Source organism: Trachinotus anak, unplaced genomic scaffold, assembly GCF_046630095.1.
Source record: "Trachinotus anak isolate AG129_WGS33_773 ecotype Australia unplaced genomic scaffold, CSIRO_AGI_Tana_v1 ptg000014l, whole genome shotgun sequence".
In the NCBI taxonomy this organism is placed as follows: Eukaryota; Metazoa; Chordata; class Actinopteri; order Carangiformes; family Carangidae; genus Trachinotus; species Trachinotus anak.
The window spans coordinates 9,259,862-9,286,157 of record NW_027273865.1 but is presented as its reverse complement, the minus strand read 5'-3'; the positions used below and the strand labels follow the sequence as shown (position 1 = coordinate 9,286,157).

Genomic DNA, 26,296 nt, shown 5'->3' with positions numbered 1-26,296 from the left:
TCTCCTTTCATACATCTCCCAATAACGCTAGCATAACTGTATTAGCAGTGTATGCTAGAGATCCTCTCCCGACTGCCAAATGCAGCTCTGTTTTCAAGCCATGGGGTCAGATGATGGTCAATCGATGGTCAGTCAGAGGTCACATCCAGAGCTGGCCAAAGGTCAGCCTATCTGGACCCAGAGGTACAACCAGCCCATCAACCCCCTGAACTGCTGTGAGTGGAGCTAAATCATACAGACAACTCCCTTCTGCTTGGAGTCTGAGAATGTGATAAGAGGAGCAATTTACCATATCAAGTTTAACATTTTAAAGACATTCAGTCATCCAGGGATCATGAAAACATTTACTGTGTCCACAATATTTCTCAATTATAGTTCATTTTGAATGTCAAGTATGTTTTTCTCAGAACAAGGCTGGATATGAGAGAGGATAAGTGAATTACCAAAAACAGGCAATTAAAGCAATAACACATTAGTTGCATAAACTAACAACTGACTAATTGCAGATGTTCCCACTCAACATGTTTTGAATAATATCATTTTCCATAACCTCCTGCACAGCAACAGCAGCCAAATCGATATTCATGAAGTGTCAGAGTTGTAATTCATGCGTCTGTTCCACATGAATACCACAGGGACCTTTAAAAGAAAGACAAGAAAAAAGCTAACATGTAAATTTCACAGTTAATGCCTGGGCATGGCTTATGTTGCCCAATTAAGCTGTTCTTTTCAGCTCCATTACAACGCGGTGTCTTGGGGTTCATTTTTTCCTTACTGTGCAATTTAGGCCTCAAACGGGCAAACGTTCACTGTGCCAGTTGGACGACAAAGAGGGACATTGGAGTCTGTTACAGAGTGTGTGTGTGTGTGTGGGTACAGGCATGTGTGTGCATGTGCATATGTGCCTTTGCAAACCCTGTCTTTTGTACGAGTTCCAAACAACTATGTGCCGCTGTGCCTGTGTGCCTTTGTGTGTGGAGGCCTAATTTGTGCATGAAACAGGAGAGCGTTAATGGCTTTTAAAGATTGGTGGAGTCAAATGAGCGCGCTCATCAGTTACCCACACACCCCTTGGTGATCACTCAGTGTCGTTAGATTTCATTTCCTGTGGAATAAGATGATCTCGGTGGATCCAAGACAAATCCCTGCAATTATAGCCACGCTTAAGATGATTCACTGCCTTCATTTCTGTCTCACTGGGTGGTGGGTACTGTTGTGTATGGTATTACTGTGTTTCGACCAGTGCATCAAAAGTAATCGGTGGAAACACATTAACAATACAATATGTTTCTTAGGATTTAGCTCAAGAAAGTATCTTCCAAAATACTACTTCTAACACAGAAAGTAAAAAGAAACACACACACAAACACAAAGACACACAAACACATGCGCGCACACAACCACACACACACACACACACACACACACACACACACACACACACACACACACAGACAGAGTAAAACACAGACAAATGCAGGAGGCACCTCCATGTTTGTTAATAGCTTTGCCCTGGACAGTGTAGAGCATTAGGGGCAGCAGCAAGAGGCACTGAGATAAGATTCTGCTTAGCATTTGAATAGGGTGTTCTGATTTTCTATTCAGTTGGCCTTTGGCCATGCTAGTGCTTAAGTGGTCTGGGCGAGTCTGTCTGGTCTCTGCTGTGCCAACCAATGTGCAGGCTCATATCTGGCAATGTGCAATGTCTGTCAGTGTCCCAGTCTGTCTGTCTGTCCCTTTGGCTGGATGAGTGTCTGGCTGGTTAATAATCAGCCTGGCTAGCTGCTAATCATCCTCCCAGCTGTAGAAGCAGGTGGCCACACATACCACAGCTCCCAGTCTCATTCACCATGTGATGTCATCTCACTGCACCTGGTCACACTGCATTACACATAACTGAGGTAGCCAGTTTCCCTCCATGAAATCACGCCTTCGCCTGTCCTGAAGCTGAGACATTATTTCTCAGCAGAGCGGATGCAGCGGCTCCTGCAGTGAACTGGTGGCTGCTGAACGAACAGCATCAAATCTCCGTGTCCCCTTCTTCACCTCGGCCAAGCCTGGGACTGATCCCAGAGCAGGCTAACAGGCAAAGGCAGCAGTTAGGACACACTCCATATCGAAATGGGAAGCCATTAACTCTGCAACATGCAAGGTCACCTTCAACTAGACACAGCAGCTACCCAACTTCATCTGCTGATAGGCCCAATGGATGCAGCAGTGCAGTCATGTAAAGGTCAGGCTGTAAAATGAAATGGAACCACAGCTGTCTTAAAAACCACTCTTTTAAACATTTGATCTTGTCTCCCTTCACTTTTGAAAGTGATCAAAATGCTTCGAGTATCACTTTCAAACAGCAGGAAAGGAAATGAGAGAGAGAGGGAAAAGGGGAAAGAGGAAAGAGAGCGAAAGAGAGAGAGAGAGAGAGAGAGAGAGAGAAGAAGAGAGGGAGACAGCAGAGACTGGATGATCGGGTTTCGACTCTGATCTGCAGCTGTTGAGGGCTCTAGTGGCTGATAGGTGTCCCTTACAGCAAATGTAATCCAAGCCAAACACAATATCTGTCTACGCCATCGAGAGATCGCCAAGTCATAACACATCCAGACCCGTGATAACTCTGCTGTGGCCCAGAGCCAAGTGAAGCCTGCAACAGTTCTAAGCAACTGCAAAAAAATTAACACAAAGTTATGGTGTGGGAGGGGAGATACTGATGATGTTTTTTTTCTTAGTCTTTTTTTTTTTTTTTGCAAAACCACATGGCTGACAAAGTTGTACACTAAAAACTGAACTTCCTAGGGTCAGTTTGCAATTTGTATCCCATGTAGTCCTCTCTTCCCTTCCCCCAGTTTCCTTCTCTCTATTCTCACAGTTCGGTTCCAGATCTAATGAAGCTGAAATGCCATGTCTCCTATGTTCCCACAGGCCTACTTTCAGGAGGAACTGTCCTTAGTGTTTTCACAACTAGAAAAACAGCCAGAAAAGCCATTTACCTTAAACATTTTTGTGTGCATTTGTGCGGTTTGTAACTGTGAATGTGTACTTGTGCGCAAGCGTGCACAACAGCTTCCAACAAGACATATCCATCAGAGTGCCAGTGTGCAGTGTGACAGTCCTAACCCAAAATAAACAGCCTGAATCGTGGGTCTGGCTGAGTCCTGACCCTTTCATAAGATCAATCCCTAGCAGCATTGTGCACCCTATAGTGTTGCGCAAAGGCATATATGCGTGTCAATGAATGTGTGTTTATGGGTGTGTGTGAGAGTAACCAAGCAAATAGTGGGCATTTGAACCAGGAACATCAGTGGAGAAATAACACACCATTCCACACACCAGAGGGTGAATCAATTTCAGCGACATTTGATTCTAACCCATATCAGCTAGCGCCTGAACTTCAGCCCTCCACCCTGTCACCTCCTCCCCACCTCCGTATGATGGATTACCATCTCTGGCAGTGTCGGAGGGAGAGAGAGAGGAAGGTGGGTGGGGGAGGTCAGTCACTACAGGGACACATTCATTGGAGGGAGCGCTGGGTTAAGGAATTATGGTTTGACAGAGATCTGGGGTGGATAGAAGAGGGCAAAGGGTTCTCCAGGGGTCAGAGGATCCAATCCCGGCTGGACTCAATGGCAAGCCACCCTCACAACGCGGCAGTCTACAGGGATTTCACTCAGGGTCACATTTTTCGATTAATATTATTATCACTCACTTGTCCCTTCACCCACCCACTTGTCAGCAAATAGAGTGGTATCAGACACATTCATCTAAATGCTGGTAAACAGCACACCTGTGCAACAATTTCACAGAGGCTTGGAGCTGGACACCCCATGTGTTCATGTATCTGAGCACAGGCTGAAGATCAGATTAATAGACTGATGAAGTGGGGTATAGTCTGGAGGACATTTTGATGATCATCAAAATAAATCTACTTACTGAGAACTGAAAACTACATGGGGCCTGAATAAATTACAATCACAAGTCAATATTAAAACAGAAATCAAAGTACAATCCACCCATGAAAGCAGGAGCCTCTTACCCTGTCTGTGTTCTAAAGCTGATCAATAATCAGCCTGCAGACAGATTTCAATAATTTACCACTCAGTCTACACTCCAAACTGTCTGATGAGAGAAAAACAAGAGTCAAGCAGGGTAACTTTATTTTATATAGAAGGTGCTTGTTTGAAGGTGCTTACTTTTTACCAAAGGCTGCCAAGCTTGTGCAATCTAGACACCCAATGTTGATGCAAAGATTTATTTTTCGGTCACTGCAGAGTGAGCACCCATGGTTTGAAGCATTGGTGATGAGACACGTGGGGTGGAGGGGGCAAGGAGAATGAAGAGAGAGGAGGCAAAACACAGGCAGGCAGGAGAGACAAAGCAATAGACCTGCATTGTCAGAGTGGAGAGGCCATCAATAACAGTGTCACTATAAAGAGAGAAAGAGCAAGAGTGTGAAGGAGCGAGAGTAGGGTGTATAAAAGAAACACAACAAAACCCAGTGCGACGGGTGCTTCATCTTGCCGGGCACTAATGGGCGTGAGAAGCGGCTGCCTCAGCATTCTGTGCTTGACGGCTCACTCCTCTGCTGACGGGCCGTGGCATCCATGACGGAGCGCCACACACTTGTTTAATCCAGTTTATACACTTCAAAGGTGACACAGTGGTAGAAGCAGAGAGGTGAGGAGTGAGAGAAAAAGAGGCTGAGAAAGATGGTCAAAGGTCATCACAAACTTGGATCTCATTAAGTGCTCCATCTCTTTGCCACCTTTCTGTACCTCCTCACCACACTCTCCATCTTTGTCCTCAGCTCTCACTGCACTACACCAATACTGCTGTCATTCTTCAGCCACAGCCTAGGTGTGCTATATTTCCCACCTTCAGCACTTTCCCGCTTCCCCTGAAGGTAAGAAGGTAACGCAGACAGTCTATTTCCTTGGTGGAGCTGGGGAGGTCAGAGCTGGGACATAAGGTCCACTGAGGGTAGTAGAAAATGCAGTCTCAGGACGGATCGTGTGTGTGTGTGTGTGTGTGCGTGTGTGTGTGTGTATATGTGCGTGAACATGCTAGTTTGTGTGCGTGACAGTGAAAGGTCAGAGGGCTGGTAGTGAATGTGGTGTATTCCTATGATTTATCTCCCTGGGAGAGTTTATTTTACAAATTTGTGTTTCATTTCTGCAGCACAGTCTCTTCCATGCGTTGCACAGGAGTCGGGTTGTGGTGGGAACTCCTCATTTACCGTGGCTGTCTGTGGCTGATAAATGAGATAAGAGTAATCTGCATGCTTCTGTATGTGGCTGGAGAGAACTGTGTGTGTGTGTGTGTGTGTGTGTCTGTGTGCGTGTGGACATTGTGTGAGTAAATCCCAATAGATAACAACACCTCTTTACAGAGGTCAGCAAACTCCAGCTGCACAGACACAGAGCTGACACATTTAATCAGGGATTTTTACTCTCTCACAGTTTATCGGGGGAAGATATTTCTCACACCCTTGCCTTCTCTCACCATCTTTCTTATCGCAGGGCAACATTCCCGCCTTTTCTGCATCTATACTTTTTGCTTTTCCTCTGTCACATCACGTTTTGTCTGCTCTGTACTTGGTCATCTCCAACGAGAAATATCAATAGTGCTGAGGAGTTAAAAAATAATAGCCATCACAAATATATTTTTTTCTTGAAATCGAGATGTTATGAGCTGAATAATTATTCAGTTCATGAAATAGAAGAATTATATGTATTTTGTTCAAGTGGTAGGCGAGTGGCATCCCATAAGCTGGTCAAATAAATGTTGAATCCTTCTATTAAGAATTCTTCCATCATGTCTTGAACAGATTTTTTGGAAATCTCTGTCATTCAAAGGCGTACACTAAGGCCTTTGCAATTGTTTAGACTGTCCCTCAAGTCTTTGTCCTGTGCGTCCCCCCACAAAACCAAATAGACACAAGATGTTCTGGGAGTGAAAAACGTATTTAAACAGTAATTAGACAGTGCTATGTTTTTGTGTTTTATCTCTATCTGTGGCATGCATCACTAATGTGTCTTAATGGTTGCATTGTTGCTGCTTCCTTCATTACCCTTCATTATTTCTCAAGGACTTCGGCGCAGATTAAACCTCAGCCTACTGGGGTTTATACAAGCATGAGGGCAGGTGTTTGTGTACATGTGTGTGAGTGAGTGCGGGTGTGTTGTTTGCGTGCACTCATCACTCCATTTTCTCATTTCTGAAATGGAATAATGAGTCCAGATGAGCTTGTGAAAGCCTCGGCAGTGCAGCTCAGCCTGACTCCCCACCTGGCCTGCTCCTCCTGGCCTGTCCCTTTATTAGCTTCCCCTCATGCTGGACACAACACGAACAGCTTGGTACCCTCCTCCTCTCTTCACTCACACCTCTCCCAACTCTATTTTCCTGCTAATTACCTTGTTGTACGAGCACCAAATGCTACCTAACGATTCACTTAATTGCAGAAGCGGTACATTAGATGATATCAAAGGACCTTTTTAACAGTCATCCAATCGCATTCCAAGTGGCATTTAGCACCAACCCAAGACATCTGTTTCATTTCTCTGTCATTTGCATTTTAAAGGTTACAAATGAAGAAGTAAAGGATACAGATATACACTTGAAGGTTCTTCTTCTTCAGGTGTCTTCATTCCTCTGCCATGCCTCTCGCCGCAGATGACTACACACGTTTAATACACATACAACCACATACATGTCAGACGGCCTGAGTCACATTCGACACTCAATTAAAAGTGCAACTGTTCACCCTACATGCTTGTATCTGGAGCACTACGTACGCGTGCTACCCATCCACCTGAGAAGATGGGGCTAATTAACATTTTCCTAAGGAGCCTATCGCCCCAGGTGTGCCTTGTCACACTTACATATACATAGATATCCGCAGTGCTAGCAATTTATTCAGCAGCAGCGGCTGCAGCTAGCTTCTCTGACACAGGCTTCACAATGATTTATGAACCTGCTCATTGACCTAGTTTATTCTGAAAAGAGAAAAGGGGGCACATCCCCTCTTATATGCAGCATATCCATCCCATAGTGCTGGCCTGCAGTCAGTTTTGGAGCGCATTGGGAGGAGGAATAAGATTACAAAGCAGGCAGCTCAGATACCCTCTAGGCAGTATGTTTACAAGTTCGCTGTCTCCTGGAGAACACGACAGTGAACAACAGCTATAATGAAATCTCTTCCCAAATGCAGCAAAGTGATGTCTGAGCATTATCCTCACACTCTGCACAGGCACCACTGACTTAGATAACATAAGGCAGTTCATGCTCTTGTCCATCCATTTGTGAACAATGTGTGTTCAACAGCTAACACTTCAAGGAGACATGGTTGGAGGACTAAGAGTAGTAAAGTCCCCCCAATCTGGCCCACATTAATAATGCAGAGGCACCTCTCAGAGGCCTCTTCCCCCTCTTCCTCTGCACTCCACCTTTCCTCCTCTAGCAGAGGCAGTGGTGAGAGCCGCCCAGCTTGATGTCCAGCATGCAGCAGCGCTACTCTGCTCAGTGGAGTTCAATCTGTTTCAGAGCTGCAATTCAATTATCTCACCAGGGTCCTGCTCAACCACTCGTGAACGGAAGGGGGCAAAGGTGTGTTCAATACGAGGGAGGGTGAGAGGGAGGTAGAAGACGAGGGGGGGGGGGGGGGGGGGGCAAGACATATCATAAACACAAAGCCAGTTCAACGTGGATATACATTTAAATGCTGCTTCTTCTTGTGTGATTAGCTTTGGCATTACAATCACCAGACGGATGTCAGGACCTGATAAAGCTAATCGGTGCAGTAAGCCAAGGCAGTGGGATTTAGCACCCCACCCCTTTCTGCTCCGCAAGCCCCCCTGAAGACCTGGCTGAATGAGAAAGCTGAGAAAGCCCAGGGCCCAAAACAAACCAGGCATGGAGTGCTCCACAATATTGCCCTCCCTCCTGTTTGCAGTCTATGATAGCCTAATTTCAGCAAAAACAAAAATAAGCAAAGAGAATAGACTGTTTATATATATTTTACAAATAGGTGAAACATGATTGTTTGATCGATTAACCACAGTGCATTTTAAGTCTAATGCTACTGTTTATATAAGGGAGAGTTGAGTTAAGTTATGAGTGCTGCACTGGTTCTGTCCATTTCTTTATTTCTCCTCATCTCCTCCATTCTCTGTAAAGTGCTTCTCAGGACTTTGATCTGCTCATAATAAAACAGTTGATACTAAACATGATTCTACTTTAATAAAACATCACTGCACTTCATAATCAAGTAACATAGTAACTGTCCCTGTTGAACTGCACTTGACCCACCGGCACTACACCCAAGCTTCATCTCAATCAGTGTCCCTGGTCGGGTCAGGTCAGGTCAATATGAGCAAAACTGTGTGAGGTAGTGTGGTGTCAATACTGGTTTACCTACAACCAGAAATGGACGAGGTGAGATCCCTTAGATGAACAATTAAATGTAGATGAGGAGTTAGTCTTAGTTAAGAGTTAGTTAGTTAGTTAGTTTGGTGTCCTGGTTGGCTGTTGACTGTATTGTTCTGTATCATTCTGTATTATTCTGTATTATTCTGTATTAATGCAAAACAACAGAAATTAGATGACTTATTAAATGCCAAGATGTCTAACAGACGTACATGCAAGGTGACCAGTGTTAGCCCAATGCTACAAGGAATTTGTACACAGTAAATGTATATTTGTTTGGCCAGTAAAGTGATAGTGATGATGGTACACTGTGTGGCGGTAAAAGTAGAACCTGAATCAAACCCTTTGCCTAAGTGAAAGCTTAGGTTGTGCTTTACAGCTCCACTGATAAAGTACAGCTCTGTATCCTTGTTTACTCAGAATCTGGCCTGAGGCTTTAGCCTGAACCTCTCTCTCTCTCTCTCTCAAACCCAGTATCACTGGTAATACCCATCATGTGGGTGTTCTTATTTCTTCACCTTGCTAGCTCTTCCTTATCCCCTCGTCTCCTGGCCTCCTGACCTCTCACCCTTCACCTTTAAGCCACTCGAGCAGTCAATACCTCTATTCAACCCCTTCTGCTAAGCAACCTATACTACATGAGAGAGGGAGAGCGAGAAAGTACTATAAAGAAAGGCTAAGAAACAGTGTGAGAAGGGAAAAATAAAATAATCTGGAGACTTCATCAATTTTTCATGAATTTTCATTTAGACTGGGAGAGCCCTCTTACAGCAATCGATAGATCAAGCTGCTGTCACGCAGTTAGCACCTGGGGGCAGCTGGAAGGCCCTCAGGGAGGCAGGGGACTGGATCAGATGCAGAGACCAAGCCCCTCCTCCTCCTCCTCCCCCAACACACAAGGTCCATTTCCCAATCACAAACCAACTACCCATCCTGCTACCACCGAGGTCATCTTGGAAATACAATAACACATTGTTTTTATCATGTGGAAAATATTCCTTCTCTTTCTTCTACTGTTCAAAACATAGTTGAATGTTTGAATAGCAAAATGTTTGTTTTATATTCATTGAAGAAAATAAGAGCTTAGCCTTTTGCTAAATTGTAGAAATATGATAATTACAGCTAACTATACAATACCTACAGTTCATGTCACTTAACAAGATATGTGATCTTAAAGTCTCACCTCCCTGCCAAATCACACAGATCAAGCATCCAGAGAATTTATGAATACCACTAAAATACATATTTTAGTGGAAGCCCTTGTCTGAAACACAGGGCTATATAACTAAAACTACTCGCAGTTAAAACAACATAAGGACATGGAGACTTTCCACTCCATCTTATGGGCAGTTTCAGGTCTGGGAGCTGCTCCATAGGAAGCCCAGCCTGAGCCTGCTGGGGGGAAGGCTCATCTTCAAAGGTAATTTGACCCACAGCTCAGGTTCTGCCTGTCACTGCTCACCAACACTGTCCCGGAGGCCTGTGTCAGATGTCCATCAGGACTTTGATCTGTGCCTGTCGTTCCACCCCCACCCACCTGTGAGAGACCTGTCTGCCTTGCCATCATGCCCCTCTCATATAGTCTGACAGTAGCTTTATGTCCAACCCAAAGGTCTGCAGACAAATTCAATAAAACTCCCTTGAGCTGAGAATATATGAAATTTGTCTCAGGTCTTTGGTTGAAAAATTCATTCTGTAAAAATCGTCATCTGACCAAACAATAGAACAAACTGCAAGACGGCAGTAGAGCTTAACTGTCCCTACAGGAAACTATCAGTGATTTCAAATATAGAACATAGAGAACAACTCTAAAATTAGTGATATTACAGTTGCCTCAAATGAAATGTTGATTTGTGTTTGTTATTCCCCAAATTAAAGACAATGTTATTTCCCATTATGAGTAAAGGGAAAAATTAATTTTATATGTGTGTGTGTGTGTGTGTGTCTTTCCATTTCGAAGCAGCAGCGAGATCAAGATTTTTCTTCCTCCAGCCAAATGATTTGTGAAATTATATGAGCACGTTTATTTCATGAACACAGCAAAGAGGAGAAATGAAGAATGAAACAGATTGGGACAGAGTCCTGACTCACATGCTACTTCCAAAGATGCGTTGCGGCTGACAGCTTCTCCCAGGTAGTTCCGGGCCACGCAGACATAGGCTCCCTCATCTGGTTTGCTCCGTCGTCCATGAACGATGCGCAGGAAGAAAAGCGAGCCACTGGGCAGCAGCATGCGGTGAGAACGTGGGTCATCTTTGTCCGTTTCCACCCGCTCTCCATCCTTGTACCACTCCACTGTCGGGGTTGGCCGCCCCTCTGCTTTACAGTTGAGAGTGGCCGGCTCTCCTTTGGATACAATCAGGTCAGAGGGGTGCTCCACAATCCGGGGTGGGGAGTCCTCCTGGCGCAGACGGGATCCTGGAGGAAAAAGAAGAAATGCAATTAATTATAGTGCATACAGACTTAAAGGCTGCTGTTCCTGTTCAATGTTTTCATCAAACATGCTTTCTCAAGGCAAAAGCCTCTTCCATGAACATGACTGCAAGCAGGAAAACTGTCTGGAGAACAGTGGGAAGGTAGTGGTTACATTAATAAACAACTAATAGCCACAGACTAAATAAACTATACAGCTAAAGGATTTGGCTCAGAAGCAGCTATATAATATACACTGGAATATGAAATGTGTCCTAAAAAAACAACTAAATAAATAGTAACCATTAGCAAGGGCTCAGTGTGTCATATGTGTGCAGATTGTAAAGTCCCTTGAGGTAAATTTGTGATATTGGGCTTTATAAACAAAATTAATTTGACTTGACTTCACTGTAAAAGAAAAAGGCCAAATAGACAAATTAACTACGACTTTTTCACTTCAAAGTCTAACAATCTGCATGCCTCTGAGGAATACTGCTGTCCAAAATATCTGCTATCTGTGCATATTTGACCTAATTTACAAATCCAGCTACAAACTACTAAGCACCATCTTGTGCTCAAGTATGTCTGTAAAGTTCACATCGTGTTCTGTGAAGGAAAAAAATATCATCTTAACGATATGCATTAACACAGCAACAATTCCACTGAAAATGAGGCAATGCAAACGCAGCAACAGAAACTATGCAAAAAAGCCAGCACTCTGATAAAATGTGATTAAACTTATCCACATTTTCCCAAGGTGACTACAACTAACACTCATTCAAAAACAGGTGCCAAAAGGCAGTGCTGAGGAGAAGGACACCTGGGCTTTTTTCCACAGCTTGCTGTCACTGTGACCTGGACCTGAGCTGTTGGAAAATGGATGGAGCACTCAAACTAATAGTTGTCTTGGGTTAGAAGCATGTAAAGGACATATATTGAATCCTTTAATCACCATTTCAGGCCAGTCAAAAAGCAGCCATCTGCTCCTCTCAAACCCTATATACAAGGGCTTGTGGGTAATTGGACCCATGGGTGAACAGTGAATGGAGGCATACAGTTAGCTTACATGTGAAGTATAAACACACCCCCAAATCATATATTTGACTTTCATTGGGGTGCAGGCACATAAAACTATAGGGGTCCACTGTTGTAGAAGTACTAGTGTGATGTGAATATGAATGCCGGGGTCCAGACTCATGTCAAATGCTAATCCCCTGTGGCTGAAAACCCTGGCTCGCTCCTTTTCATTAGGGCTTGCTTGCAGTGGGTGAGCTCTGGGGGTCTGGCAGCTAAGATAATGCTCCCCAAGTCAGAGTGCTTGCTCTGTGTGTCTGTGACCAGGACTTAACCACTGAGATAAGATGCTGTAAGCCACACACACACACACATTTACATCACAGAGGCCATGGGAACCATGCAACAATCAAAGAGTTTGATCTGGCATCAAACAATCAAAGAAACGGTAAAGAGAATAGAGAATGAGGCAAACTTTTCCAACAGCTCTTTCTTTATCTTCTTTCTTTTGAACCGCGTTCAATACCCATCAATAACTCGGATTCAGTTGTTAACCACTCAGTGTTGTATTAAGTCGAGTGCTGGGCTCTTTGTCTTAAAATTAGTTGCTGCAGGTGTGCATGTGATTGAGCTGAGTTGATGACTGTGCCCTTCCCCGGGGCAGTGCAGTGGGGTAATAGGACGATGCCTGGTGTACAGAGGAGCAGTGTACCACATAGGCCTTTGTGCTTATGTAAGGGATAATTTGAACATGGAATGAAGGCAAAATAGTGGTGGTTCCAGCTCGTTGTTTGACTGGGTTTTGCACTACCGCTCATACTTGAATCTCCCGGGGGGAAACTGGGACAAGCTGCACCCCGGTCTTTTCTGCCCATGAGTCTGCGGGCAAAAGGACAGGCGCAGGTAGAAACCCACTGATCAGCACAAAATACACTTCAAAGACTCTGAGGGTAGTGAATGTGTGTGTGCACTTGATCAAACACACGCACACCTTCATGCATACACATGCATTTACTCTGTAAATGTGCACTAGTCCACCATTTGCCTTAACAGGGATCAGGCATCAGACAATGGCATATTGACCCCTGGACAGGAGCTAGTCTGTTCTCTCTTCTTCCTAATTTGGGCTAATTCCCTCCATTTCCCTGTCATTGATTAGTCATCAGGACCAGTGTCTTGCTCTTAGTGGGGCCACAGAGAGGGGGTTGTAGAGGAGGGAGAGCTGATATCCTGCTACTGCAGCACATGATCTAATCTCATTGGCATTATGTGGAAACCTGAAGATGTTCTATTGGTGGTGGAACAAAAACCTACAGTTTGCCGCTGGCATGTTTCTACCCAATCTCTTTCACCAGCGGTAGCTAATAGTAACCTAGCCAGCAGCCAGCTTCCCTGTCAGAGCAGGGGCAGAGGGCAAGTTTGTATTCTGGCAGTTAGTGGCTTAATAAATGAAGCAGTAATTAACACTGTGACATTGATAAATGGAGGGCAAGATAAAGGACAGACATGAAGACCCCCATCTCCCTCAGATGGAGTGTCAAATGCACATTTATTTCTTATCTCTCTGGAGCATCTGCTTCCCCCATAATCCACAGGCCCTGCAGTGGCTTTCCACTAAGGCCAATGCGCATGCACAGCACTAAACTGCAGTGACTCCATTCGATTTATATCAGTCTAATTTCTTTAAATCCAATTTGTATTCCAATCTACTGCCTTCTAATCACTTAAACCTTGAGTCTCCATCTGCTCTCCTCTTTCCTGTGGAAATGAACACAGCAGATGCCTCCACAATTGTCCTTTCACTGCCAGAAAAAGCCGAGCCGGGTGCACTGAGGGCCAGACGTGATTGGTCAGTGTCCTTCCTGAGTGAAGGTAGTCAGGTGTAGAGGTAGAAAAGGTTAAAGGCACCTTTATATGCCGTGGAATATGCCCTTCAATCTTCACACAAGATACCCTCAACATGAAACCTTGCTTATTGTTTTACTTTCAAAAACTGAAATTTCTGAACCTTCATGTGTGTATCTCTTTTCCTGTGCCCTCATGTGTTCATGATGCCCCTAACTGTGTGCTGTCCAGGAAGATCAAATAAAGAACTTCATGTACATCCCTACCACCCAGCCATCACACCAAGTGAAAGTCAATTTGCAGCTTCCTACTGGGCCCCCTTTCTCGCTCTCTTTACGGTAAATGGGCTTTCTGTTGCCCTTTTAATGCGATCATTGGTGCTGTGCAATCAAGTGCTCTCTGAGCTGAGGCGAGTGCACTTCACTGGGTCTCAGGGCACACGCTCCAATCAAATGCTGTGTTTCCCCCTGTCTGCAATAACACCACCATTACTTTTTCACCACTGCTGTGCAGTCATCCACTCCTGGAAGAAAGCAGGAACCAGAGAACAAACAAACAAGCGCGCAGACAGAGAATGAAATCAGAGAGGGATTACTGAAGCAGAAGCAGATTCTTTTCTGCCTTTTCTTCCAGGCTACTTATGTCAGCTTCACTGAAATCGGATACAATATTACAATGCTTTTTTTTCCAAGAAATGTGCAGTTTTTGAGCATGCTTTCTCCCTCTTAGTGTTTTTTTTTATGTTTCAAACAACATATCAGACTTCACATTTATCATTAAAATATAACTAAAAGCATATAAAACATACTTAACATACTTAAACAAAAATCTTAGGTCAGATCCAGGATAAAGACACCACTTAAAGTATCATAACAGCTCATTCTCCCACATATTCCAGTGGCCACACACATAGAAAGGGTCTCTTCTATTATCTTTGTCACATATTTATTCATGTGTGCAACAGAAGGTCAGGCCTTTGATGATCTTATTGTAATTATTTTTATTAGCTCCCAGGAGAAATTCTAGCCCACCAACCGAATCAATACCCACACCAGTCCCAGCAGTCTGAGAGCATAAAAGGAAGGGCTCCCAAAAGAGATATTAGTTATTCGGCTGATCACAGGTAACCAACGGCAACCTCAGACCAAGGCAAAAAAGTTCCAGTCAGTGAGGCTCCATAAAACATCAAACATGAAAACCAAGGTCCAGGCCAAGTAACACTGTAATGTGGAGAATGAAATGGCGGAGGCATTTCAGGCAGAAAGTGCTGAAACACAGCAAGCTGAGCGAATAGTAAATTGTACAAAAAAAAAAAAAAAAAACCTCAAAGAAATTTCAGAAGGAATGAATTATGCATTACATCCATGTTGTCCATTCTTAAATATATTCTCCCCCTGCCTCCCACTTCTCATCAACCGCCCACTCCATCTCCTTCTCTCTATATATATCTGCCTCTCCCTCCCAATATCTCTCTGTCTACTTCACTTGCTCCCTGTCCTCTTACATCCTACCCTCGCTGTGAGGGTGACGGAGTCATATCCATCATGTCATCAGAGGGGAAATGTGAGAGGGCGGCAGGGGGAAACTGGGGGTAGCGATGGAATGATGTTACTGGCCGTCCACGCCTCTGCACTGGCCTGCCATGACACTTGCAAGCAGCCTGTTCTGCACCCGAGATTCATCTTCTTTACGTTGGGCTGTCAGCATACCCCCAATGCCAGACGCACAGCTCATCTCGGTGAGGTGTCACTAAAGACAACCTGCTGTATCTGCTGGAGTCTATCTCGGCCCACTTCATAAAGCCAGCCTGTGGATAAAGCCTGGAATACACAGCAAAATCCTCACAGAGAAGACACAGAAAGTGAAATGAAGGGTGCTCACAGGTGCTGCTTCATCTTCTGTTGCAAGAAAGGGAGGGAGTTCGAGCTAGCATATGATGGGCTCTGTTCCACCTCAGTGCTTCGCATACTACCCCCCCCCCCTCTGCTAAGATCTATACTCTGAAAGCAAACACAAGGGTAATTCTAGGAGCTGCTTTCAACCTCTCATTGCATCCATGCTTGCCTCCAACAAATATCAGATAGAATTCCGCTCTGAGTGTATTTTAGGCACTGGAGTGGTGGGGTCGTATTGACTCTGCATCTGTGTATTTGCCCTCTCGCCGCCATGCAGTTGGAATATATAAATAGATAACTGTGGGAAACAGAATATCTGATTTTGCTGGAAAAAAGCTGATTCACATAGCTTTCGTTTCAATCAGTTCCCACCTTGTTTTTTTCCAGATACTCTCATTCTCACTCTTCATTCTGCTATCGGATGCAATAAACAGAAAGAGTGATGTTATCTCTTTTTCAGCAGATGGCCTGCCTCAGAAGAGCAAAGACTGCCTACTTGAAACATGGGACAAAAGCGGGAAAAGGAAGAAGACATAAGAACAGTTTAAGCCTGTTCATGGTGAAGTGTAATGTGTTGATAAAGGTGCTATTTTCTCTCTATAAATAGCTGATGAGTATAAGGAGGATAGCACCAGCTCTTTGGGACTGTCAGGCCACTGGTAGGGACACTAAACTGCATGATGCAGATGAAATGATTTCCGATGCCAGGGCCACTCAAGCATGTAGCTCGCTGCACCACCCCACCATCTTTATCCCTCTCTCTTTCCCTGCAGATCCTTCTGAGCAGTCTGTGCTAAGCCATTTGCTCTCCTGCCCTCTGCTCTGCACTATGGCTCTAGCCTTGATGTTAAAGATGTGTGTTTGTGTGTGGAAAATCAACGATTCATACCCCTGAACAAGACGTAAAAAGTCTCCCCCTCCTCATCCACTACTGTGGAGGAGCCCTCGAGTCAACTTAATGACCACTTGCTCCTGTCAAGCAGTGGTCATCGGTTGAGAACTATGGTTTGCAGAGTCATTTTAATCTCTGTTAATGCGCTATTAAATTGGATAAGCAAGCAGTTGTGTTTTTGTTGTTGTTCTTAAGATACCTATGTGTGTGTGTGTGTGTTGTGCGTGTGACAGCAGCTGGGCTCGAGCATCACATCACCAATTCCCTACTTTCAACCGTGGGCTACTCTAAACAGTTCCGACTGAGGGGAGTGCAATGAAATGAATGGCATCAATTGATCCTCCCTCAAGCATTGTAATCTCTTTACCTGCATTGCTTAGCTGCCCCTGCAGATTGAAGAGGGAGAAATAAATAAGTCCTTTATTGCTTTAGAAATGAAGGCGAAGGAGAGGCGATGGTGGAGGAAAAGGCCTTCAGGTTGTCTATGATGCACTGTGTTGAGAGATGAGTGGATAATTGGAGGTGTGCTGTGGGTTCTGACCTGTAGTGAACACATTGCAGTGTCCCTGCATGTCAATGAGGGTGGTCACCACCTCCGGCCACTCCAGCGGCCGTTAGCTCTGTGTGTGAACATGAGGAATAAGAGCTGGAATAACACACCATCCGCGTGATGGACTCAGAGAGCAGTGCTAGGTAATCGAATGGCCCTTATAGCTCGCTGTTTGTGTTTTTTTGAGGTGCAGCATGGCGAGTCAAGATGAGATTTATTAAATTTCTATTCCATGGGACACTTCATCTGGTCTTGCTTAGGGCTACAGGGTCAGGGGTGCCAGCAGTAAGTGGATGAAGGACTCATTCAATTTACTCTGGCCTATATATCCATGCTAACACAAAAAACAATGGGCTCTGATGGTTATGAATAGTGCTCACAAACACATCCACACACATACACCCACAACATTTCATAATTCTACCACTGGCTGGGTGTTACTGGGCCTCTCAATGACAAATGCCTGTGAGCAGATCTTGAAAAAAATCATCAAAATCCAGGCACTGAAACTGGGGCGTTCAAAGGTTCAAGGATGCGATTAAGGCTTTTTTTCCTGTCCGCCACAGTGGTTGTGACACTAGGCTCGTGCCACATACCACACTGAGACTTCAACCATGCAGCCAGGAGCTATTATATACAGTAAATCAACTCACCCCTGGTCACGGTGGCTCGGTTTACAAAGCAGTGTGGTGCCAGGCTTCTGCAGCAGGAACACAACAAGAACACCCTCCCACAGCTCTGACATACAGGTCTTATTACTCATCAAATATATTGTGTGTGCATTAATGTGATCATATTCCATATGTGTTAAAATGAGAATGCAGTGAAATCAGCCTGCTTGGCCTGACAGTCAATCTTAGCAACTGAAATGTTAGTAAACATAATTTAGCATATTGCAGCATACATTAGCACATAGAAACACTGCTTACACACAAGGCTATCTGGGAAAACACAGGCAGGGAATGCTGTGTCTTATTAGCAACAAGGACTTGTAAATGTAGCAGAGAGAGGCCAAGAATAATGACAGCATATCACATTCATAGTATATACCCTGGCAAAATAATACAATATTTCCAATTCATAAAAAGGTTCAACAATATGAGGAGGATATCAGTCTGTTCACTGGTCAGCCCCTCAGAAGACCTCCAGGTTACTATAGTTCATACTTCAGCACTGGTTTAGTGAGTGATAGTGTATAGGTTGCAGTCTACGTTCTTCGGTATGTTTAGACTCCTCAGTAAGTTACAGGGAAGAAAACGTACAAAGCTGTCATGGCTGGGTGATCCACAGACCAAGCAGGAGACGGAGATGGTGGAACAAGACACTTATTCAGTGGCTCCACCACTCTGAGCGGCATTACAGCTGCGGTGGACTGCTGCTGTGTGTGACGGATGTGTGCTTGAGTGTCGTGCTCTGGCTGTCCATCTTCACACATCTCACACTGAGAGACAGCTCATGCATTTTTATCACCAGGCCTGACCTCATCTCTCAAGACACTGGTGAGACACTCAGCTCAGGTACAACTGTCACACAAACTCTTGACAATGAAGAATAAGAAGGGGTGTTACTGACTGAAAAGAGAGGAAAAACAAGAGGAAATGTGGTTGTAAACTGATCATAACTAGACATGCAGTATGTAATCAACAGGTATGCCTTACTATAAACAGGAATGTGAATTAATACAGAATATGTATGTGCCAAATGCCTTTTTCTTTTTAGCTCACGTGCATTTCTGTAATATCTCCTTACTTGCTCCTCTTGAAAAATAAATGCTTGGTGCAACCACAGTGCCTACATGTTTGCATGCCTGCCAGTATGTATTTTCTTGCTTCTCTGTGTGGTTATAATGTTTATGTGTGGGCTTGCACCCATGTGTATGTAGAGTTATATAGCTGTATGTACATACGTACAATTACTGTGAGGAATTCAACCTTGACATCCCTCCCTTCTATCTGAAAGTTGCTGCAAAACAGTGAACCAGAGGGAAGAGTAAGGGCAATGGGATACAGAGTAATTAGATGCTTCCCCAAACAGCAGCATGACACATAAAAACACTGATAAGGTAAACCAGCACAGGCTTGTGTTGTGCTCAATCCTGACTTCCTGTCACCATTTTGGCATGCTCTTAAAATAATCAAGTTTTGTGGAGATAAGAATGCTCGTCACATCCGTTCTGAAACTGAGTAATCTGTCCTACAGAGAGGCAGTATTGGTTACAGCCACTGCCTGGGTATTTGCTATTGATCAATAAGAGTTCATTCACTATCATCTAATCATCAGGGATTATATAAGAGTAATTAGATCAATGTTTTCTGTCCGTGGCCTGCCTCAAACTCTTAATCGGCTGTTTGGGAAACACAGGCAGTGAGGGAACAGAGCAAGGATTATATCTGCCTTGGGGCCCGGACGGGTAAGCACAGGTGTGTATTCTGTAAGTACAGGTGTGTGACAGGTGAAGGCCCTGACCGCTTGCTTTACCTCGCAGTCAGCATGCTCAATTCATCACATCACTCCTCCCCCATCCCTGGCTACACACACACTCCCACTATACTGCCATCGCAGGTGTACAACCGCCCCCTCAGTGTTTGAATTCCACCCTCATGGACACTGGCAACGACAGATAGTTCTGCAAAGATAGTATGTGTGTGTACACAAGACACGGAGAGGAGGATGAGGCCACAGAAATATGAGGAAATATACGTACTATTTCCTGCTGCCTACCTGTTGGCATTAGAGCTCCATCTATTCCTGTTGTAATTTCTCATCCTCCTTTGTCTTTGTTTCTCTAGGCAAAAGCATCAAGGCATTAGGCCTTTTTCTGCTCTGTAAATGTCAGGGGTATGCTTGGCTGATGCTTAATAAAGCGGAGGTAAAACAGGGAAAAGTGGTATTACCTCCCCTGCATTCTGCTGGTCTTACAGCAGAATCAGCCATGTGCATTGTCAGACACTGACATTTTCTCTCCCACTTCTGCACGATGGAAAAGTAAAGAAAAATTAAACAGCGTGACCGCAGAATTTAAAACAGCTGTGAATCCTTTTCATTTTTGATCACAGAGCAGTATTTCTAACTTAACTGAAGTATGCAGAGCTCAAAATGTATTCTGCGCTGTCCTGAACGTGTGGAGTGATGGCTGCTGAAATGCGAGCCACTGAGCAGCCAGACTTAGCTGTTAAAATATCATCGGAGTTGACAGGCCCACATCACTGGTCAAGTAACACTTATCACACTCACGCACGCACAAACACACACACGCCCTGACCTGTAAGCTCATTTTCATTTAACACGTGCTCACCTCACCCTACTTCTTTGTTCCCTGTTCATTCACTTCCTGTTAAGTTATGATCACCACCTTCGAGTGCTCTTGTCTTTACTCTCCACTCATTTTTGATGTTAATCAGAGAATAAACAGTAGTGCTCTTTGATGTAGAGGAAAGCGGCTTCCGGACAGTGATGAGATCTTGGAAGACAGTAGAGAAGAGCTTCCTGTAGATCTCAGATGAAGGTTCATCATTACAGCAGCCCCATTCCAGCAAATGAGCCGCAATTACAATAACACTGTCTAAACGCAGCCAACTCAAGCAGAACAATCACATTTAGGACGAGACATCGCAACGGCTCTTACACAATGACTTCTGCCTGACTCATCATTCACTTAGACTATTTTAATCTGGGCTTACTTCCCATTATAGGGCAGTACTAGACCTCTCCCATTCAATCATGACCATCAACAGAGCTGTTAGTCCCCAGGGTGTTTTGGTAATAAAGCCTTATCCTCACTATTTCCCTTTAAATTCCCCTGTTAAACAGCTCTTCTCTCAATTTTTATATTTGATTACACTCAATCTCTCTCTCCTGCCCCTCTTCCTTTCCGTACCATGCACAAGCACACACGCACACACACACACACACAAACTCTGGGTTTGAGTTTCTCTTGACTCAGCATTTAGGAGACCACAGCCCTGCTGGCAGAGAGAGAACTGTGCAGGGCATCAAAACCCAGCTTGGCCTTCTCCATAGCCTCTTAAGACAGATTTAAGTTGGACCGTATTTCAGCACCTCTCAGGGTGTCACCCAGGATGGACATGATGTCACCAGCTCCTACATCAGACACAAGCATGCAGGAGATCTCAGAATAGCACAGGGTCAGGAGTGCATGTCCACTATGCAAAGCATCTTCTGATCCAGCTTCAAAAGTAGCACTGCGGAGTTTAAGAGATAACCAGACAGCTGCTGACCATTGTATTCCTGGAAACATCTCCTTCTATAATCATCATTCTCAAAAAGGTCTGTTAACCCTGATGCCCTTGTTTTTTGTTTTGTTTTTTTGTTTTTTTATTTTATTTTAGATGAACAATCTTAACTCAGGTTCCAAGACAATCCCCTCTCTCTTCCAGCCCTGGCAGCTCCCAACACACACTCTTTCTCTTCCTCTATTCTGTCTCCATCTCACCTTTTCTCTCCTCGCCTTACACACTAGCAGTATTAATCACAGCACACTAAACAGTGACTGACGCCATTCACAAGGCTTGGCTTTGTTGGCTATGCTGCCCAGTGAATACAACTCCAGACCTTTTTGTCTGCCTAAGTGGACTCTTAGAGTAAGCTCCTCCCTCTCTAAGGACCCTCAGATTACCTCTGAAAAGGGCTGGGTGATGGGTGAGTTCTGCCAGGGTGGAGGGGGAGAGCAAGGAAAAAGGGGGAGAAGGGTGACAGGCAGATGATTGGGAAGATTCACTGCTCCCGGGGAGATATGCACCCTCTCCCTCTGGGCAGCTAGCGATGCCTTCAGCCACTGCTTAGCAACCAGTGGGTTTGGCTGAACAGAGTGAAAGACACCAAAAAAAGGTAAAAGAAAGGAAAAAGAAAAATATTCAAATCCCAGCAGACAGGGGACCTGATTTGCTAACTACAGAAGGCATGAGGTTTGAACTAAAACGCCTCAGAACCAAAACTTGCAGCTGTGAAGAACAAAAGCCGGAGTTGACAGGTGAAAGAAAAGAAAAATGGGGCCTTGCAGGCTCTTGCATTCGGTGGCAACAAAACCTCGGCTTTACATACTGCTAACTTGTACAAACAATACAAAGCAAACTTCAGTGTGAATCACCCCTCACAGCATTGTGCTGATATAATGTCCCAGTATGTGATAGGTCGGGAGTATGAGTCTCTTTTTTCTGTGCAGGCTTGTATGTTTGTGAGCAACAACAGAGAAACTGAGAAAAGGTGTGTCCAAATCAAAAGTAGCACGAAAATACATTCAGATGCATTTTAAAAGGTACCACTCTTTATCCCCCGGCCCCCCACCATTTCACCAGTCACAGGTTGGACCAATCCCAATCATAATTTCTGTCACTTACGCCCTCCTGTTTTGGTGATTGATGCAAGTCATCACATTAACTCTGCAGTTGAGGCTGTTTTAATTCCCCATTAAACCATGTCTCTCTCAGGCCAAAGCCTTGTAAAATCATAAAAAAATGCTGACTTAGCAGTCAGTGGCAGGCTGGACATAAAGAGCTGAAGCCTTTGGCTGCAGAAATGAAACAGTATCATTTTCATTTGCAATCATCAAGATCATTATTATTAAAGTTTAATCAAACAAATGGGAATAATAAACTGGGGCACTGCCCCAGCCTGGGTTTAAGCCGGCTTACACCACCATGGACAATCGCAGCACTAAAATCCTGAAGCAAAATGACCACAGCGGTACTGTCTACTACTGTGCAGAGGCAGACAGTGTAGTATCACAACACATCTGACAAACACCCTCAAGCCAGTGAACCTCCTGTTAGCAGGTCTGAACTACTTTCTCTTGTGTAAAACTAGTCTGTCTTTCGTTTTGTGGCCTAAAAACACAAACATGTTTGGGATTTATTTGCCATTAATCAAAAAACCTGTAACAAAACGCTCTCCACCTCTGGAGAGAGATGACCTGTAGAAAGTGCAGCAGAACCTGAGAATCATATTCAGAGATCTTTCTGCTTTACACTGTAGTGTCACAGAGTGGGAGAGAACGAGAGGAAAAAACATTAAAAACCATTTTCTACTTGGTCCCTCTCATGTCATAATATTCCTAATGTTTATTAATATTATATATAAAAACAGGAGCTGTATGCTGCTTCTTCTATCTGTTGCATAGGAAGAAAAAAAAAGACTCATCTCTGCCCTAATTTTAACCTCCTGAGAGGCAAAAGCTGCAGTGGATGAAAGAGTTGAATTTAACGCTTCATATATTACTTTGAGTTTAATGAATGAAAAAAAAACATGCAGTGACTCCAGAATTGACACATTACAGACCACATTTAAATCTTATATTCATAAGATCACTCTAGTCATTAACAGTATCCCCGGCTAACAACTTTATAGTTGCCGATTTAACAATCCTTTAATCATCAAAGCTCAGTGAATTGATGTAATATATTTTTTTTTCTTCCTGTAAAACACAGTCCAACAACATACATTTACAATATTGGTAACGAATCAACACTGGTAAGAGACGAGTGGCGAAATCTCTACAAACCAGAAATGATTTTTTTTTTTTCTTTTTTTTTTAATACATGTAAGAAGTTTTACTCAACAGCACGTACGGCAACTTACCATCAGCTTGAAAATACAGTAATCCACCAACAAGGATGAACGCTAGCGGACCCATACTAGCATATTAAACATCCACGGCGGGCGCGCAAATCCTCGAATACACTGCAGAAATCAAATATGTCCAAAATGACAGGCAAGTCTATTCCGTGTTTCTGGGAGTTACAGAGAGGGTCCTACTCACTGACAAAAGCCAGTTTCAATGTCCAGAAACAGAGAGGATCCATTTAACAGAGGGTCACCCGGAGCTGCTCGGGGTGTAAATATCCAGCAAACCTTCAAACCCAACTCTCGCTCTCAGAGTATTATCCCTGCTTGCCCCCTGAGTTCATCCGCAGCCTCCGCTATTTTTCCAAGACGACCTGCTGCAGAAGATGAAGCCCGCAGGACCTGCCAGACGAGGGACTGAAGTCCACACTGGAAAACATACGTATGTAGGCTATGCACTTCTCCGCAGGTTCTCGGTTCCTTGAGACGCGTCTCTGGCACCTCTCAAATCTTCAGCGATGCCTCCACAGTTCAACACATGGCTCGACTGATACTCCTGACTGCAAACCAGCCTTCAACTCTAATGCATTCCCAAAAAGTTGTTTTATCACAAAGGGAACCGGCTCCCAAAAGACCCATGTGCTCAGCCTGGCATATATCGCAGTAAATGTACAGTCATACTACAAAGTCAGTTCCTCATCCTCCTCCTCTCCTCTCTCTGCCTTTGGGTTTCAACAGCGCTGCCGCTAGGAGCGCACCGTCTCTGCGCACCCGGCACAGCCCGCAGCCCACCACACTGAGGCTTGACACACTTGCACTTAACACGGATCGGCACGGGAGGAGAGCAGGAGAGGAGACAGACAGTGTGGGGGTAAGGGGAATCAAGGAGAGCTTGGATCTTAGTTCAAATGTGACCTAAGTTATAAAAACAATGAAGCTACAGACAATGTTACCGCCTTTACAGGAAAAAAAGCAGTTCAGTCATACATGTAAAGTGTGGAGTGGATGGTAAATCCACACAAAGTCTTTTTTTTTTTGACGCACATTTAGATTTTTACTTTAGTTCACACATCATTTATATCCTTTCATAAGATTTCACAGGACATAAATTGATTGTTTACCTCAGAATGTGAGCTCTACACAGATGAAAACAACTGGAGAACAAATTCAATCTGAAATTATACAGACAGCCTAGTTTAGCCACCTGATTCACAACAGTATAACTGGGTTTAACAGTTAGATCTGTAGGGAGTAGGGCAATAAGAGAAGAAGAAGAAAAAAAAAAAACATCCAACAGGTAGCATGTGTGATAACACAAGATTAGCCTGTTTTTAAAAGAAGGAAATCATTTGGAGAAAAAAAATAGTGCAGAGTGTGATTAAATAATTCACCATTTCTGAATATAGTGACATTATTTATCAACAGGGCCCACATGTGTATGCAGGCACATTAAAGATGGAGAGACGGAGGCTGTTAAATACAACATGGATGTTCCTGAGATACTGAAGCAGAATTGTAAATATGATCTCAGTCAGAAATCAATGATTGACCGAGCCCCTGAACCAAGGTGAGGACAGATGCGGCTTCTCTGCATCACACTTTTGCAAACATATGTTGTTTTTTTTTTTTATCAGGAGGTGTGTGCAGAAACAGACAGTGAGCACAGAAAAGAAAATCACTAAAATCCAATATTTAATTACGGATAAATTCAGGTAATATAATTGGACGCAAGAGTCAGGGCACAATCTATGTGGATGTACACAGATAAAGGGGGGCTGTGTAGGGGGTCCACACCACTGCCCAGCAACTCTGTTCATATTGTCTCAACTGTTTATTAGAGTGAGCTATGAGTTGTGAGCTCCCCCTACTGGTGTCTGCCATTGTAATCCTTGTCACGAGGTGGTTTAATACTGTCCTATCAAATGGTATAAAAAAAGAGGAGACAGCATATGCAGCCACCAACAGCAATATTTTCTAAAGCATCATGATTGATATCATACAACTGTGCCATCATATAAATCTCTGTGTTATTAGAATTAGAATCAAGCAGCTTTGATGAATACCGCACCAGGAGAGCTCTTTCAACACATGGTAATATATAGTAAAATTAAATCAAGATTAGATGCAGTAACTACACAAGGAACATTTACTGTGTCACTTCAAGCAGTTTATAATAATCATTCTTGACAAAAAAGTTTTCCAAAAACTACACAAATCTATTGTCTTTTTCTTTCCCTCACAGAATACACTGAATGCAAATATTGTTTTATCAAGATAAATTATATGATACAAATACTGTAGCTGTATGCAAGATTAAATTCACATCTTTATAAATAAAACAAAAATATATGACCACACCGACATAAAAAGGACAACCTAAAAGGCTTAGATGATTTACATCAAAGTCAGCCGTAGAACAAAGCCCTCAGAACTCACAGTGAATGCCCTGAAGGTGTCTGTGAAACCCATACTCTCCCAATAAAAAATATAGAGGCAAACACCATGACAGAATGGCAACCACTTCTGTTGCCTTTAATAACAGCTTTGACTGCTCATGGTTTGTTTGTTAAGCTGCATGTTCAAGCTTGCCCTGTAAAGGCCTTACTGGGAACTGCGACATGTTGCAAGTTTGCTCGCCCGCTCCCATTGCAGGCAGCACTGTCAGCTGGTCAGACACAGTGATTTGTCTTC

The 26,296-nt window shown here is 43.9% G+C and overlaps 1 protein-coding gene across 18 annotated transcripts in view; it reads right to left on the bottom strand.

The window, feature by feature from the left end:
- Positions 1-26,296, bottom strand: part of robo2 (roundabout, axon guidance receptor, homolog 2 (Drosophila)) — a 314,222-nt gene that overhangs the window by 135,061 nt on the left and 152,865 nt on the right. For 17 of the 18 annotated variants that reach the window (XM_071495715.1, XM_071495714.1, XM_071495713.1 and 14 more), the window contains one exon: positions 10,510-10,836. In XM_071495715.1, coding sequence (XP_071351816.1) covers positions 10,510-10,836 — 327 coding nt within the window. Of the gene's footprint in view, positions 1-10,509; positions 10,837-23,620; positions 24,404-26,296 lie in introns of those variants that run through there. The other variant, XM_071495720.1, reaches the window with a different exon arrangement.